This window comes from Panicum virgatum, chromosome 5N, assembly GCF_016808335.1.
Source record: "Panicum virgatum strain AP13 chromosome 5N, P.virgatum_v5, whole genome shotgun sequence".
NCBI classification, from domain to species: domain Eukaryota; kingdom Viridiplantae; phylum Streptophyta; class Magnoliopsida; order Poales; family Poaceae; genus Panicum; species Panicum virgatum.
The window spans coordinates 12544694-12560962 of NC_053149.1; the positions used below are offsets into that span (position 1 = coordinate 12544694).

General features: G+C 49.8%; 3 protein-coding genes and 1 non-coding gene across 5 annotated transcripts; 1 reads left to right on the top strand and 3 right to left on the bottom strand.

Moving 5' to 3' along the window:
* Positions 1-5194: 5194 nt before the first annotated feature.
* Positions 5195-7061, bottom strand: LOC120676496 (GDSL esterase/lipase At1g33811-like). Its single transcript, XM_039957814.1, has 2 exons — positions 6552-7061; positions 5195-6433 (listed from the first exon to the last, which is right to left on the bottom strand). The coding sequence occupies exons 1-2, from the start codon at positions 6996-6998 to the stop codon at positions 5537-5539; spliced, it is 1344 nt and encodes a 447-aa protein (XP_039813748.1). The 5' UTR covers positions 6999-7061; the 3' UTR covers positions 5195-5536.
* A 376-nt stretch (positions 7062-7437) lies between these two features.
* On the top strand, positions 7438-7511 carry TRNAI-UAU. Its single transcript has one exon. It is a non-coding gene; the product is annotated as a tRNA-Ile (tRNA).
* Positions 7512-7524: 13 nt separating this feature from the next.
* Positions 7525-9136, bottom strand: LOC120676531. The gene is made up of 4 exons (XM_039957860.1): positions 8627-9136; positions 8449-8536; positions 7921-7972; positions 7525-7827 (listed from the first exon to the last, which is right to left on the bottom strand). Exons 1-4 carry the CDS (start codon positions 9036-9038, stop codon positions 7765-7767), a joined length of 615 nt encoding a protein of 204 aa, XP_039813794.1. The 5' UTR covers positions 9039-9136; the 3' UTR covers positions 7525-7764.
* A 223-nt stretch (positions 9137-9359) lies between these two features.
* LOC120676497 (amidase 1-like) lies at positions 9360-12516 on the bottom strand. Of its 2 annotated transcripts, none has more exons than XM_039957815.1 (9): positions 12342-12514; positions 12085-12237; positions 11832-11956; positions 11594-11719; positions 11181-11366; positions 10933-11080; positions 10302-10470; positions 10045-10179; positions 9360-9943 (listed from the first exon to the last, which is right to left on the bottom strand). In XM_039957815.1, exons 1-9 carry the CDS (start codon positions 12458-12460, stop codon positions 9782-9784), a joined length of 1323 nt encoding a protein of 440 aa, XP_039813749.1. In that variant the 5' UTR covers positions 12461-12514; the 3' UTR covers positions 9360-9781. The 2 variants fall into 2 exon arrangements, with proteins under 2 accessions (XP_039813749.1, XP_039813750.1); XM_039957816.1 differs by having other exon boundaries at positions 9850-9988; positions 10019-10179; positions 12342-12516.
* Positions 12517-16269: the final 3753 nt, after the last annotated feature.

The following is a 16269-nucleotide window of genomic DNA, read 5'->3' on the forward strand; positions in this document are numbered from 1 at the left end:
CACCTCTCTGGCGCACATGGTACAGAAGCCCACGACGTATGAACACTATCACCCTGAGCTGTACCAGGAAAAATTCAAGCGCCATGTGAATATGGCCCAAGCAGATAATTCTAATGATTCTAGCGGGGAACAAGAAGTGGCTGTAGCAGAGTGGACCTGGGGGGCAAACCCCGTCCCGTGCAAGTGGGTCAAACAGAAGGGGCTGGTGAAGGGATTTGATTTTGATGTGGCCAAGGTAGAGCAGATATTCGACTTACTGCTCAAGGAAAAGCAGTTGAAGCTCCCAGAGAATCACAAGCTGCCAACAACGCAAGAGCTGCAGGGGAGGTCGTACTACAAGTGGCACCACTCATTCATCCATGCCACGAATGACTGCAAGGAGCTGCGTCGGCAGATCCAATCGGCTATTGAGCAAGGCCGATTAATTCTGGCCCAACACACGATGAAGGTTGACAGTCAACCGTTCCCACAGGCTAACGTGGAGCTGTTGGATCTTAGACCTGAGGGCTAGAATTTTGCGTTCCAAATTAACATGGCGGGACCCATAAGCCACCGTGACGAGCAGAGGTTTAGGGAGGCCGATTCTGGCAAACGGCCCCAGGATGAAGACGAGTCAGAGCAGCAACATATTACTGAAGAACAATTGCGTCACATCCGCAATCAACTTCCAGCTTCCAATCGGCTTCTTGAAAAATATGAGTATTAGTACAAGCTGCGCCGTCGGTATGAATCGGAAGAGGAGGAGTACGAGCACTACGCGGGGAGAACGCTGGGGAGGCGCCAGGCTGTGCGCGACCATTGGCATTGCCCGTTCTTGAGATACTGTTGGAATTCCGGCATGAGCCGATTGCCTACTATCGATGATTGCCTGGAGTGCAGGCCTCGGGGACGCCAGTCAGGCGAGACGTCGGTGTTCCGGCTCTTGGGTCCCAAAGCGCGTCACGATGACCATGTTGAGCGGCCATCCAGGGATGATCTTGAGCTCGAAGGAGAGGATAAGTATCATCATCCATGATGGTGTCCTGACGGACTCAGTCGCTCACAGAAGTGTAGAGTGCAGCGCTTACGCAATCTTGAAGAGGCGGAAGCAAGGTACCTCGACGTGCTGAGGAAGGCGCGTCCGGATCTCGCGGAGCAAGTCAGGCACTCGCGTAGGGTGGAAAGGCGCCCTCCAAGGAGGGAGTGGCGCCCCAAGCAGCCAAAAGCCGATGAGAAGCCATCGGCTGATGTGAATATGGTGTTCGTGCTCCCATCAGAGTTTCGGGCGCCCAAACCGGAGGAGTTGGCCGTCGCACAGCTCGATCTTGGCCCCCAGCCGATCATCTTAGAGAAGCCCAAGGAGAAAAGCTACAAACACCTGAAGGGGTTATATTTCAAGGGCTTCATCGACGGCAAGCCTGTGAACAGTATGTTGGTCGATACTGGCGCCACAGTTAATTTAATGTCGTATTCAGTGCTGTGCCGATTGGGTCGTTCTGCTGCTGACCTTATCAAGACCAACGTAATGCTCAATTATTTCAACGGGCAGCCATCGGAGGCAAAGGGCGTCCTCAATGTGGAGTTGACAGTTGGCCGCAAGACTGTCCCAACTTCGTTCTTCATCATCAACAGTCAATTGGTGATGTTAGACTAAGTGAAGAAGATGAAGATGAAGATGGTCCTTCTATCTCTATTAGAGTAACTCCTTCAACTTCTATCTCAAATGATCAAGCACAACCAATTGTACAAGATTCAAGTAACGATGATTCTCAAGTACAAGATCAAGTGGGTTCTACTATTTCATCTTCTATATCAACTAAAGAGCCTATTGTTCCTCAAAGAATTCATCATGTTCTTGCAAAGGATCACCCCGTGGATCAAATCATGGGTGATATTAGTAAGGGTGTCCAAACTCGATCTCGCATTGCTTCAATTTGTGAACATTATTCTTTTTTATCTTTTCTTGAACCTAACCGTGTAGATGAAGTTTTGAGAGATTCGGATTGGGTGAATGCTATGCATGAAGAATTGAATAATTTCCCCCGGAATCAAGTTTGGGATCTAGTGGAGAGGCCCAAGAATTACAATGTCATTGGTACTAAATGGGTTTTTAGAAACAAGCAAAATGAAGATGGAATTGTTGTGAGAAACAAGCAAAATTTAGTGTTGTCATCAATTACCAAAAAGGGGGAGATTGAAAGCATCTAGGCCCCTAATTCAAGTTTTGGTAATTAATGACAACGGTTTGTGGATTAACAATTTCATTTAAGATAATAAGCATAGGTTGATCCACGGTTGAAAAGGATTTGATTGTGATCATATGGAGTTTTGGAGATGATGTGCAAAGCTCGGGCTCAAGGTAAAGGTATCAAATAGGGCTTTTTCATTTTACCGGTCATAAGGCGATTAGTGGATGAGAAATGACCGGATTTGTTGGATAGATAGCCGTACTATCAAGAGGGGGTGTGTACTCGTGCTTGACGGGTCTTTAGTGCCATTTTGCTCAAAATGTCTAGATGCATGCATGAGGGCTAACGACGTTTTTGAAAAGTTTGAAAAAAATTCAAAAGGTTGAGTGCTGACTGTCTAGCGCGGACAGTCCACTCCTAGGGTGCGGACGGTCCGCCACTCACTTTGAAAATATACCAGAGAGGTTGTTTTGGCTCCGGTGGGTGTTAGAACTGGATGGCGGACAGTCCGGCCTAGGCGGACGGATGGTCTGCCGCACTAATTAAAATTATACCAGAGACATGTTTCGTCTCCGGTGGAAAAGAGGGTTCAACGGCGGACGGTCTGCCCCTGGGGCGCGGACAGTCTGCCGGTCATTTAAAATTTTGTACCAGAGACGTTGCATCTCTGGGTGCACTGACGGCTTGAACGGCGGATTGTCCGCGCCTGGGGTGCGGACGGTCCGCCCGTCACTTAACTTTTGTACCAGAGATGTTTTTCGTCTCTGGTGGTGTGGAACATTGAACCGCGGACGGTCCGCTCCTAGGGCGCGGACAGTCCGCCAGGGCCGTAACAACTAGTTCTGACACACAATCATTGCACTCTGACTCATTGGTTTATAAGGGCGGATAGTCCGGTTTTTGAACTGCGGACGGTCCGCGATTTCTCAGAAAAGAGTGTAACGGCTAGTTTTTTTAGGGGATGTCTATATATACCCAATGCCCGGCCATTGGGAGGCTCTCTTGGCCATTTGGACTACATTCTTGACACATTAGAGCTGAGCCATCCCTCTCTCACAAATTCTTGCTTAGTGATTGCATCTTTGAGAGTGTGAGAGCATCCTAGTGCATTGCATCAAGTGTTTGAGCTTTGTGGCACTTAGGAAACTTCAAGCAAGCGTCATCGACTTGTTACTCTTGGGAGTTGCCGCTCCCTAGACGGCTTGGAAAAGTGGATTTCGTGGAGCTCCTCCAAAGAGATTGTTGAGGAGCCCCGATTTCAGTTGTGAGAGGTCTTGTGCTCACCTCACCGGAGTGGTGAAGAGCAACTCTAGTGGAATCGAGGTGTGGAACGGTTCCTTGGTTCAAGCCGGCTCAAGATCAAGTGGTTCTTGATAGAGGAGCGGTTGATTCTTGGAATCCACCTCAACGTGGATTAGGGGTGACCGGCAAGTCATCGACACTACGGAATAAATTCTTGTGTCAAGCTCAGTTACTTCTCTTGCTCACTTCAATTCTTGCATTTACTTTGAGCAATTTACTTTATTAGAGCTTGTATTGTATCTTGTCACCCTAGGTTGCAAACCCAAACTAGAGATAGTTGTAGTATGACATAGGGATTTCTTTTGTTACTAATTAAATTTCTCTAGTGTTGGTGTTTTTAGTTTTAAACCGCCTATTCACCCCTCTAGTCGGTGTTCTTGATCCTACACTAGTTGCGACCGCGCGCCGCAACAGCATTGCAATGAACAGGTACTCCTTCTTCCTCCTTCTACTGTTCTATTTCCTCTTCACTCCTCCTTTCTTCTTTCTTCTTCGTCTCTGTTCTTCCTGTCGCCCCCGCCGCCGACCACCTCCTCCGGCTCCGGCGGCCTCCGCCGCCTCCCTCCCTAACCGAGCACGCCACCGTCGCGCCGTCTTCTCCCGCCGCCCCCGCCGCCGCCATTCCTAACCGAGCACGCCACCGTCTTCTCCCGCCGCCCCTGCCGCCGCCATCCCTAACCGAGCACGCCACTGTCGCGCCGTCTTCTCCCGCCGCCCCCGCCGCCGGCCCCTGGCCCACCGGCTGTCCTGCCCCGGCCCGGCCGGCGGCGCTCCCGCGCCGCCGCGCCCTGCATCGGCCGAACCACCGCCACCGCCACCGCCACCGCCACCGCCGGGCCGCCGCCGCCCCCAGCCCCCTCCTCTATGGCCGGCGGCCATGGAGCCGCCCCCAACCCCGGCAACCCGAAAACCTAAAGGCCGCCGCCTCCCGCCACCACCCCGGCCGCCGGCGCCCTTGCCGGCGGCCGCTCCGCCCACCTCCCACCCTCCCTGGCCGCCCCCTCCCCCTCCTCCAACCCCCAGCTCGCCCGGTGGCGGCGGTGCCGCGGTGGAGACGAGCCGTGCGCTGCTACAGGTAGCAGCGCATGTGCGCCGTCTAAGGAATTCAGCTTGATCTTAGGTGGTTGTTGGGCATGTCGATGAAATGCTCAAATGTGATCTTTACTTTTGTTGCATAAGGTAAATATTGTATTTTCTACTGATTTCTAGAAAATTTCTAGATCTGCCACTGCTTCTAGACACTCTGCTAGGCTAGCCTGCTACCTCAACCTCCCTCTTAAGCGCTCCAGCTGGCTGCCATTGAATTCTAGTCGAAAGTCTTATGTTAAATTTGATCAGAAGCCTTCTGAAGTTCGTGAATCTTAGTTATCAAAGTATAGGAGACACGGTTTATACACTATACCTTCTGCCTAACCATTCTTGTTTTACATTTTTTTTATTTGGCGTGGCTGAGATTGGACCTAGAGCTATGTTTGTTGCTTTTTTAATGAGAAATAATTTTCAGAAAAAAATATTTTCGGTATTAGAGGTCACACTTTTTCTAGTGGATTGGTTATCATATTATTTTGGGTTCAAAATATAATGCCAAGTCCTCTTAGAATTAATTTGTTTTTGTCAATAGTGTTCGGACTACAATATCACAAAATTAGCCACCTGAAGCCTATAAGGCTTGATTTTGTATGCATGGTACTTATTTCTAGCAATGCTGTTGCTACAAGTTTGAGTTGACTGATAAATCTTTGGACCAAGATCATTTGTTTTATTTCGATAAAGTTGGTGTACATAAAAAAATATTTTTGGCATTACAATACTTCTTCGAGAGAAAATGGATACAAGATTAGACCGGATTAAATAGGTTTGTCCAGAGACCTCCCAATTATAAACCACTACTCACCTTGGGAATTCAACTTGACATAAAAACAGTTCTAGATTATTTGTCAATATATTCAGTGGACCAGCAAACTAGTTCACTGAACCAAGCACGTACACATGGATGAAAATCGGAATTATTGGATGAATCGATTTGGGGTCGTCGGAGCCGATGAGACATGTTCATAGTTGATTCTTCATAGGGCGGCGAGCTGGCTGACGTTGATGGGGTAAACCTCGGCGGTGTTGTTGGAGCCGAAGGCCTTGGCGGCGTAGATCCTGTTGACCGCCTCCGTGGGGTGGAAGGCGTCCCAGAACAGGTAGGCGCTCCGGTCGTCGCAGGGCCGCTGCAGCGGCAGGCACGTGATCTGGCCGTTGTTCCGGCCCACGCCGCAGCACCCGCGGTCCAGCACCGTGAACCCGTGCGCGGCGGCGTTGGCGGCGAGGTCCGTGCCGCTCTGCACGGTGTCGAGGAAGACGAGCCGCGCCCCGCGCAGCTGACCGCCGCGGCCGTTGAAGCGCTTCACCATCGCCAGCAGGCCCCGGTTGTAGATGGCGATCGCGCTGTTGATCGTCTCGTTGCACGCGCCGGCGCCGTCGGGCGGCGTCGGCTTCGCGTTGCCGCTGACGCCGCCGCCGCCGCTGCCGCTCGTGTTTGACGACGTTGGCGATGACCACACGCCACCGCCGCCGCCGCCGATGCCAATGGATATAGAGATGTCTTCACTACCGACGGACGGCTGGTTGTCGCTGTTCATCCTGGCGAGCTCGTAGGGGATGCAGCCGATCTGGCCGACGCCGGCGACGACGAACTTGCGGGCGCCGAGGCCGTAGAGCGCGGCGAGCTGGGCGGCGTAGCCCTGGAGGAGGAGCGCGGCGTAGTCCCGCGGGCCGTACCGCTGCGCGGTGTCGTAGTAACCGGGCATGAAGTAGTTGTTGAGGTAGTCGTTGCTGCCCATGCCGACGAAGAAGATGCACCGCCCCAGGTGCTCCGCCAGCCTCGTGGCGTTGCCGCGGAACGCCGACGCGTTCCCCATGGCGCCCACTGCCGCGCGGAAGTGCTCCACCTGCTCCGACAACGGGTAGTGCCCGCCCTGCATATACGCCGATCGATGGCACGACCAAAACGAAAGCTTATTAATTTCTGCTGGTTCGCTAGCTCGCCGGCGCCGGCCGGTACGCATGGGGGGACTGTGGTTTCTGAATGCTGACCAGGTTGTTCCCTGTCTCGGCGAGGATGCCGGAGGCGCCCGAGGCGAAGTTGGCGCCGCGGGGGAGGTCGGCGGGGCGCGCGGTGGCGTAGGGCGGGACGAGCGGCGGGCGGAGGCCGAGCATGTCGGAGAGGAAGTCGACCATGGTGCGGCCGTTGGTGAAGCGCCCCGGCGGGCCCTCGCGGAAGTCGATGCCGTAGGGGCGGTAGTTGGCGCGCGCCAGGCTCAGGATGCCGTTGTTGTTGCCGTTGTCCACCAGCGAGTCCCCGAAGACGTACATGCACGGCGCCGCCGGCCGCGGCGCGCCCCACGCGATCGACTCCGCCGCCCAGCACGCCGCCACCGCCAACGCGAGCGCGAGCCTCCTCCCGTCGTAGCCCATCGTCTCCGGCGATCGTCGGCCACCGCGCGCGACCTCGATCGATCTCGAGACTGCTACAGCATGCATGCTCTCCGATCATCGGTCGATCGAATATATGTACTCGCAGCCGGGGATCGGAGCAATAGTTACTCCAACAGCTAGGCAGGGTAGGTTGGGAGTTCAACCGATGAATCAATCCAGCGGGTGCGTGCATGGATGGATGGATCTGATCGGTCGGGGACGACGACGCAGCGATCGAGCTCGTGAGACATTGATGGATGGACGGCGCGCGCTTTGCATTGTCACAGGGAAATGGCTCACAAAAGCAGCCACAAGCAGGTGTCGCATTGCTCGTTGGCAGGGAAACTGGTGGTGGTTAACTCACGGATTCACGCATACGAGCAATAAGTCATTGGTAACTGGCCACTAACCAGGTGAACCGTATGTATACCGCGCATGGTATTGCTATACGTACTTTCCATAAGATCTCTGTTTTATAGAAAAACATTAAATTTAAGAAACAACTGGTCCCGTAGCTCAGTCGGTTAGAGCGTTGGTCTTATGAGCCGAAGGTCGCGGGTTCAAGCCCCGCCGGGACCATTTCTTCTATCTATTTTTTTTCCTAACATGACCATATTTTCGCTATATTCCATTCCATTTCAACATTGCATCCCTCCATCCATACATTTTTACAGCATGCCTTTTTGCGATCTTTCCCAATGCAACATGCACGTCTAATTCTTTTCCCCCTCCATTTAAACATTTCAGCCATTTATCGACCATTCAGGATGCACACACTTCGTCTTCCTAGCCCAGGGCGTGCAGGCATGCATGCCGCGCCCGTGCTCATTGATCAGAACCTGTCGGCAAGGCTTGGAAAGCGTTCAAGGATCCAGGTCACTCCCCTGACGATGACCTGCGAATTTTCACGCCCAAAACACCAACATGGTGCGGCTGATTAAGTCACGCAATGCGTAGTTGCAGAAACAAGAGATGAGCATGTACGTACCAGCGCCAAATCCCCGGGCTTGACGGCAGGCTCCACGCAGTCTCGACCGTACCTGATCGGATCATCGAAACATGGTGGAGATGATCAGATCGAAGGCTGCCGTCACCCTGCCCTTCACATTTCTATGGATGCAGAGTAGCCCATTGCACAACCCATTGTTCAACATCAGGCGGCCATAATTGGCAGCTTACCAAATTTAATAACTAGAACAAACAAGCCATGTTCATCAGGCGTATCACAAACTGTTTGTTTCTCGCATATAAATTTCAGTTCTAGTGAAATTTTTGTTTGTTGCCAAGGATGAAAAATATACAGGTTTTTGTTCCACGTATTTCTGTAATGTGTTTTAATGTGTGCAAAGCTCTTTATCCTTTCCTGTATGAACTTTGGCCTCAACCTTGTCCAAAAGGTCATGAATTATGGAAGTGCAGTAGATGGAGTATCAGTATACTATCTACGGCTAATCAGTCGGTTGGGGTAAGCTAACCGAGTATTCAGTACTGCAAAAAGAAGAGGAGTTGTGCCTACACGATCTGCGGCTGCTGCTCATGCTCCGACTCCAGCAAGCGGTAGAAGCTGCATCCCCTGCTGAACGGGAACGGCCGCCCCCTCCACTCTGCATTGCATGGAAGATGACAAGAGTAAGCAACTACGCCGACGACGGGGTCGCCAGTCGCGGGGGGCGGCGTGGGGGCGGCGCGCGTACCGAGGTGCCAGGTGACCCCGACGGCGGCGGAGTCCTCGGCGGAGATGTCGTCGATCACGAACTGGAGGTCGGCGCTGATGGTCCCCATGAACTCGCCGAAGAAGCCGATGATCCGCTCCCGCCCCACGAACGGCCGCGGGAACACCAGGTCCTCGTACACGCAGCCCTCGGCGATGAGCGGCTCCACCGCCGCCAGGTCGCGCCGGTTCACGCCGTCGTAGAACGCCCTCACAACGTCCGCCGCCGCCGCCGCAGCAGCCTTCCCTCCTCCACTTGTCGTTGCTGCTACGGCTACCGGCCCCTTCCCCCTCTCGCTGCCGCGACACGGCCGGAGACTCAGCCGGCTGGGGAGGCCGCCGGGCCGAGCAGGACCGGCGGCGGCCACTCGGGGGCGAAGATGGAGCGGCCGCATCGCGAGTGTCCGTCCAGGCTTGTACGCGGCACGCCGGCCTCTGTTCTTGCCAGGAGCCTTATCTCTTCCCGTACTTTGCTACTTGTCAATATTTGTTAGGTTCATGTGCTTTCACTACTGTTTCTCCCTTTTTCCTTCTTCTCTGATTTGTCATCTCGCCAAAAATGGTAGCGTTAACTTATATGAATTATTTGTACATTCAGAAATTATTTGAGCGTGTATGAAGGACAACAGACATTCAGAAATTCGAATGGCTCATAGGATAACAGAGCTATCAGAGTTACAGTAATTGTACTATTTTTTTTCTTTTAAGTCCCTCCATTTCTCTCAAAGCATTTTGACATTTACAGTTTTATCCTTTATGTGCTTTTTTGGGTACAAATACTCAACAAACACAAATTCCTGTGTCTTGCCTTCTACGCTAGTGCATTCCTAGTCATTCACTGTGCCTTGCCCATTCCTGACCCTTTTCACTCCAGAGTTTCAATTTCCAAAGATGCCCTGAACTCGTAGTAATACTCTTATCTCTATACACATACAGAAGCAGCAAACTGGTATGGGGGTAAAACACTTTTCTTTTCAGTATACATGGATACAATGCTATATGCCTGTACGACATGAACACCAAGATCGATAATACTCATGGTCATGGAGGATACACAGATAGAATGAGAACTGATGGAACAAGAACTCTGCAGCTCCATGCTTTCTTGGTTTCCTCTTTGATGAGGAGTCTGATGAGCTCAGGGAGAGGAGTCTGATGAGCTCCATGCTTTCTTGGTTTCCTCTTTGAGCGTCTCATACAGCTCCTGAGCCACACTGATGAGGAACCGGTCTGCGCCATGGCGTGCCACGAGCGAGACCGACACTGGAACACCATCGTGCATGCCAAGTGGAATGCTCAACTGTATCCAATGTGAAGCACAAATACCAATCAATCGGCAACAGTTAACCATTGTACCTCAATGGCATGATCAGTTGCAATCGAGTTTCAGCAGACATATACCTGGCAAAACCCAGACAGTCCAGCGATTGACAGAAGTGAAAATGCTCTTGCCCGGAAGTTTTCCAGAGCAGCAGCTTCCATGCGCAGCTTTGGTGGAGAACCAGGAACTGTTGGGATCACAAGGATTACATCATCCTACAGACAGAAAACATGTCGGTAAGAGATCACCCAAACACAGACATGTTAATGGTTATCTGCCCTTCTGTTTGTTTTGAAAATGCAGCAGGTGCAGAAAAATTATCTGATCTCTAAAGTACCTTGACAAGAGCAGAAAGTGCAGACTTGAATTCAGTCCTCAGAGCATGAAAATCCTCCATGGGTCCATCTTCTGATGTAATGGCCTCGTACACTCGCTCTCGGATTCCTGGGCCTAGGTTAGGCTTTACAGTGTTGACCCACTCTGCATGATTGGCTTTGAATTCGGACCTGAAACAGATATTCACATTGTTACCTCCTCACACAAGATGGGTAACTCTAGGAGATGAGTGGAAAAATATCACATTGATCAACACTTTTTAATCTGTTGTCATGACGAAAAACTATGGGCTTGTTTGCCTGAGACCCTGGCACAGGCAGCAGGCATCCAAAATCGACACATGGGAGCGCTGCCTGGAGCAGGCAGCTTTTTCAGGGCTCAAAGCAAGCAGCTCCTAATCCCTGTCAGGCCCATCTCTCTGAATTACTCCCTCCACTCATAGAGGAATATTCCTAAATGTTGCCTTTTGATATCTTATTCAGTATGTGTTATTGGTAGGAGTGTGATTTATGAAGAATGTGGGCTAGAGCAAGGCTTCGTATCTTACTAATTCGGGCAAAACAGTATTTACTACTAGTTGCATCCTTAAAAAAAAGTAATATTACTTAGTCTGAATAAGTTGTAAGTGAAACCTTTGGAGGCATCGCATGACATATGAAATAACAGATAGAGCAGGTATGGAAGGTGCTTCGCTTTTGGAGAAGTTGCTAATAAATTTCCCAATTGTTGGGACATTGTCGGAGACGAATTCACCAAGGTTCCTATTATCTACTGCATCACCTGTGACAATAAAGGCATCCTAAGCACATAAGATTTACATTTTTAATGGAAGCAGCGTAATTTAAATGTTTAAGCTATATGAGTTCATAGTATTACTTACTACCAAATCTCTTAGCTACTGAAGCATTGAGAATCTGATATGTCTTATCCTTCAGAGAACCTAAGATTTCAAAACAGTCCTTAGGAATCGAAAATTGAGTTGGTTGCTTGATAATGTTGTCAGCAGGCAGCGGCAACAACACGTTGCTTACACGAGAAAATGTAGAGAGGTCTCTAGCAAACCACCCTGTACAATGTAAATCAAATAGATGTAAATATAAGCCTCATTCTGAACACTAACAGTACTGCATTCTTGTTTTGCAATAAAGGGAAAAAAAAAGTGAGTACAGTTCATAAAGGAGCATACAGCAATAGAACATTTTCTTAGGCAAAGTTAAAACCTACAGCAATAGGGCATGGAATTTGAAGGTTATGAACTTAGGGGGAAAAAAAGAGTGAGGAATATTTACCCACCAACAGTATCGAACATCTGCGACATCGGAATGACATTTTCAGTCGAAACCAATCCATGGGAAGGCCTGAGTCCAAATATGCCACAATAGGCAGCAGGTACCCTCACACTGCCGCCGGTGTCAGTTCCTATATTACACAAGGGGAAATGATAGGAAAATGAATTTGCTGCTAGTGACTGAGAATAACCAGGAGTTGAGCAACCAGGAACGCAGAAGGACCGGGGCAGGGGGTTGCTGACCCAGAGCGAAGTCCACGAGTTTCGCGCCAACTGCAACAGCTGATCCACTGGAGGATCCTCCGGGGACTCTATCGGGAGCGCACGGATTCGTCGGCGTGCCGTAGTGCGCGTTCTCCCCATTTATGCTGCGAAAAATCGAACTGAATTTCAGTGGCCTCAGCTTGATGCGATTCAAGTCAAGATTCCAGGTTTCAGTTCCGCTGATGCAACAAACAAACTCCAGGCATCAGGCGGAGGCAAGGCATGGCGTCACCTGTAGGCCATCTCATCCATGACGGTCTTGCCGACGCTGGTGGCGCCGGCGGCCAGCGTGGCCAGGACGACGGGGGAGGTGGCGGCGGCGGGGGCGTGCGTCCTCGCCCAGTCCGGGTTGCCGAACCCGGTGACGCGGCCGCTGATGTCGAAGCTGGAACAAGGGAACGCGCGTGCCATCAAGAACTTGGCGAACCAAATGAATCGGGAGGAGATTGGCCTGCCCTGGCCGGGGAGGAGAAGGGGATACTTGCTCACATGTCCTTGATGGCGAAGGTGAGGCCGTGCAGCGGGAGCTGCTGCTGAGATTGCGGAGGGAGCAGCTCGAATTTCTCCATGAAGGCGCCGTAGTCCCCGGCCTCCAGCCCCATCGCCATGCCTTCCACTCGCTCTCCCAACACAAGCAGCAAAGCAGAACGATAAAATATTTTTTATCCCATGTATTTATCGCACCTGCGAGGCTGCAACGGACACGTAAAGGAGGCTAGATGGGTTGGGCCGGGCTCGTGGGATGTAGGCCCACTCATTGTCATGGGCTGAGCTGGGCCGTGAAATAAAAGGAGAAGAACTAAAAACAGAAGAACTAGGAAAAATCCACTAAAAAAAGGAGAAATGAAAGAAGGGAGAAATTTTATTAAATGAGAAAATGTGATATACAAAATTTTTAAGTGTACAGACAATAGCATCCAAGACATAGGGATTTGACTATCTGAACATGGCAAGCAAATATAGTTGCACATGGCCTTGTAATTTTTTTCCCTTAAAAATGACCTTTTAAAAAAAATGGTTTACTTCATGCTTTGCTTTCCGAATGAGCTGTTGCCTATAGAAATACGGATAAATAAGGCCCGGTTTAAACCTACGAATTGAAATTCGTTTCAATAATCACAATTTAGGCAATTGTAGACATGGTTGTTGAGTACATGAAAGGTACTCATGTGCTACATTTATTAGGTGAGCGAGAGAGCAGAAGAGCGTGGTACACGTTGCAGGTCGAGCAGAAAACAGAGTGATGATTGACATAATCCATTTCTATTTCTCACCACGTGAATCTAAGACAAGCTTATACTAAACTTTAAAAAGTTCTAGAATATGAAATTCCAACCTAAATAGCCTATTCTATAAAGTATGTTCTAATTTATTTAAAATAGAAGGATCTGAACAAGCCATTAGCGAAAAATTAATGCATCCTTCCTTTTCTACTAGGCCATTCAAAATTGCAAATACACACGGCTTCAACTTTTCAGCCGCTGCAGCAGCCCACTGTCTATCATCGAACACTGAACAGATCCTTTGCAACACAATTTGTTAGGTACGATGTGCTTGCACTTAGAGGGGTTTCGATGCACTCACTTGAAGCATGCAATTTACAAAACTGTGTGGGTTAAATTTGTTTCTTTCATATATGTTCCAGTAAAACTCATGCGAAATATCTATTTCCTCCTCCTTATAAAATAAATGCACTTCTTAAGTTTTAGTGAAGAGATCGAGAAATTACATATATACTCCTGTACATATATAATTATTGCACTTAAAAAGGTAGAAAAAGATAACTAGAGTAAGATTACTTGCTTGAACTAAGGAGTACGTAACTTCTTTGTGGGCATTATTTAGAGAATATCCTCTTCATGCTCCTGTTTTAGACACTGCAGAAGTTTATTCTTTCTCACATACTATAAAAATAGCTGTAGCCCTCTCTTAATGAAATATGTGTCATGAAAAAAACAGCTGTAGCCAGTTGCAAATATATAATTTTGTGTACTGCAAAGTTGATGTGGATGGTGAGCTCCATAAAATTGTTTTTTTTAAAAGATAAAATTGTATTTCTTCTTTTTTTACAGGACCCTCTTATCCTTACAGTTCAGAGTAGTAATGTTTATCCTGCTCAAAATGCAACAGAAACTACATTTAGAATGATCGGCATGTGACCTGATCTCCTACCAAAGATGGATGAGGCATGTTACTAGGTGAATTACATTGCATCTGTTTTACTCTCTGGCTAACAGGTCTCTACTGCATTGAACCCAGTGGTGAGAACAGCAGCGCAGCAGCAAGCCACTAGAAAGGATCTGCTCAGCAGCGCGAGAAGCAGAGCAGCAGGGAGCCATGGACAGTTTAGAGATCTCTACCATGGTCGTCCTTTGCCTTTCTGTCGTCCTTCTGGTTTGTGGTGGTAGTCTGCTGGTCCGCGAGTTCATCCTCCTTTGTGCCGGCGTGGCTCCACCAGTGTGGGCAGCCACTTTAATAAAGAGGCTGCCCACTCTGCTTGGCAGCGCCGTCGGCTCGGGTTTACGACTCGCCGGACTGATATCGGGTGACAAGCTCTACAGGACCCTCTCAGCAGTGGGAGATGCAAGATTGAGCTCAAGGGGGAGCTCTCCTCTTCTTCTTCCACCTCCCCTTCTCTCTTTCTTCCTTCTCAAATTTGTAGGGGGGAGGGGCTCGTGGGGGCTGCAATGGAGCTCTTGGGTGTAGGAGGCTGGAGCACCCCCCCCCCCCCCCCCCCCCGCCCGCTAGCTCCGCCCCTGCCTCTCAGTCCTCATCCCATTCGTCATGAGCATGCTCATCCCCCCTCTTCGAGTACCTCGAGAGGAAGAAGAAGACCCTTGCCGCGTCCAGCCAGTAAGTACGACGTTAATTGTTTTTTACTTTGTTCAACGGTGTCAAACTGGTAACTGACAGTGCGTGAATTGCAGTGGTAAAGGTTCAGAATAGTAATGCTTATCCTTACAGTTCAGAGTAGTAATGCTTATCCTGCTCAAAATGCAACAGAAACTACATTTAGAACGATCGGCATGTGACCTGATCTCCTACCAAAGATGGATGAGGCATGTTACTAGGTGAATTACATTGCATCTGTTTTACTCTCTGGCTGAACGGGTCTCTGCTGCATTGAACCCAGTGGTGAGAACAGCAGCGCAGCAGTGAGCCACTAGGAAGGATCTGCTCAGCAGCGCGAGAAGCAGAGCAGCAGCGAGCCATGGACAGTTTAGAGATCTCTACCATGGTCGTCCTTTGCCTTTCTGTCGTCCTTCTGGTTTGTGGTGGTAGTCTACTGGTCCGCGAGTTTGTTCTCCTCCGCGCCGGCGTGGCTCCACTGGTGTGGGCAGTGAAAGGATCTTAAGATGCCTAGAGGGGGGGGGTGAATAGGCAATCTACAATTTAAAACACTTAACAAAAATGTCAGACACAGACCAGCCCGGATACTCCGGGTAAGAGCCCGGATACTCTGGGTTTTGTGATCCGGAGTATCCGGAGATATATCCGGAGTCTCCGGGTATGAACGACCTGGAAGAAAACTGCAAGAATCTATGTATGAAAAGTAGATCAAGCTAAAGTAAGAGTACCAGGGGTTCCTTAAGATTGATATCCAACAAACAGAACTCACTAGAAATTCAAGAGTGAGTAGATCGAGCTCAAACCCTAGAAAAGAAGTCTCACAAGCAACTAGCAATGAAATCAAGTAAACTAGCACAAAATAGACAATGATTTGTTTCCCGAAGTTCACACCCAAAGGTGCTACGTCTCCGTTGAGGAAGGATTCAAGAGACGGTGCTCAAGAATCCCTATGCTCCTCTTCCAAGGGCGAGATCACCTCTCAACCCCAAGGTTACTATGGATTTCTCGGCGAGGAATGGAGCTTACAAACTTCTTGTGCAGCTCACAATATTGATTGAGCAATCACAAGCACGCCTAGCCGTCTAGGAGCACAAGGCTCCAAGAGTAACAAACTTGAATCCGCGGGCTTAACCAAAACCAAGTGCTCAAGAGATGGGAATGAGGCTCACTTGCTCGAATCCTTGCTCTTGCTTGCTTCTCACTCAAATCCCTCAATGGAATCACTCAAGAATGGAGAAAAAGGGAGTGAGAGAGCTCTTTCTTGGCTTAGGTTTGAGTTCAGCTCGTCAAAGTGGCAAGAGAGAGGGCTGAAGGGATATGGTGGGGGTATTTATAGTCTTCAGCCCAGAAATAGCCGTTGGGCGAAAGGGTACCCGGAGACTCCGGGCAACACAAGTTTTTCAGCCCGGAAACAGCACCCGGACACTCCGGGCAAAGAGGTCCGGAGTATCCGGCCCTATACCCGTAGTATCCGGGTTAGGAAGGGAAATTTCGATTTTTGCTCTCTTGAATTGTTTTGTGGCTCACAAGTATTTGTCTAGGTTCTCTTGAGCACTAGTTTTAAGTC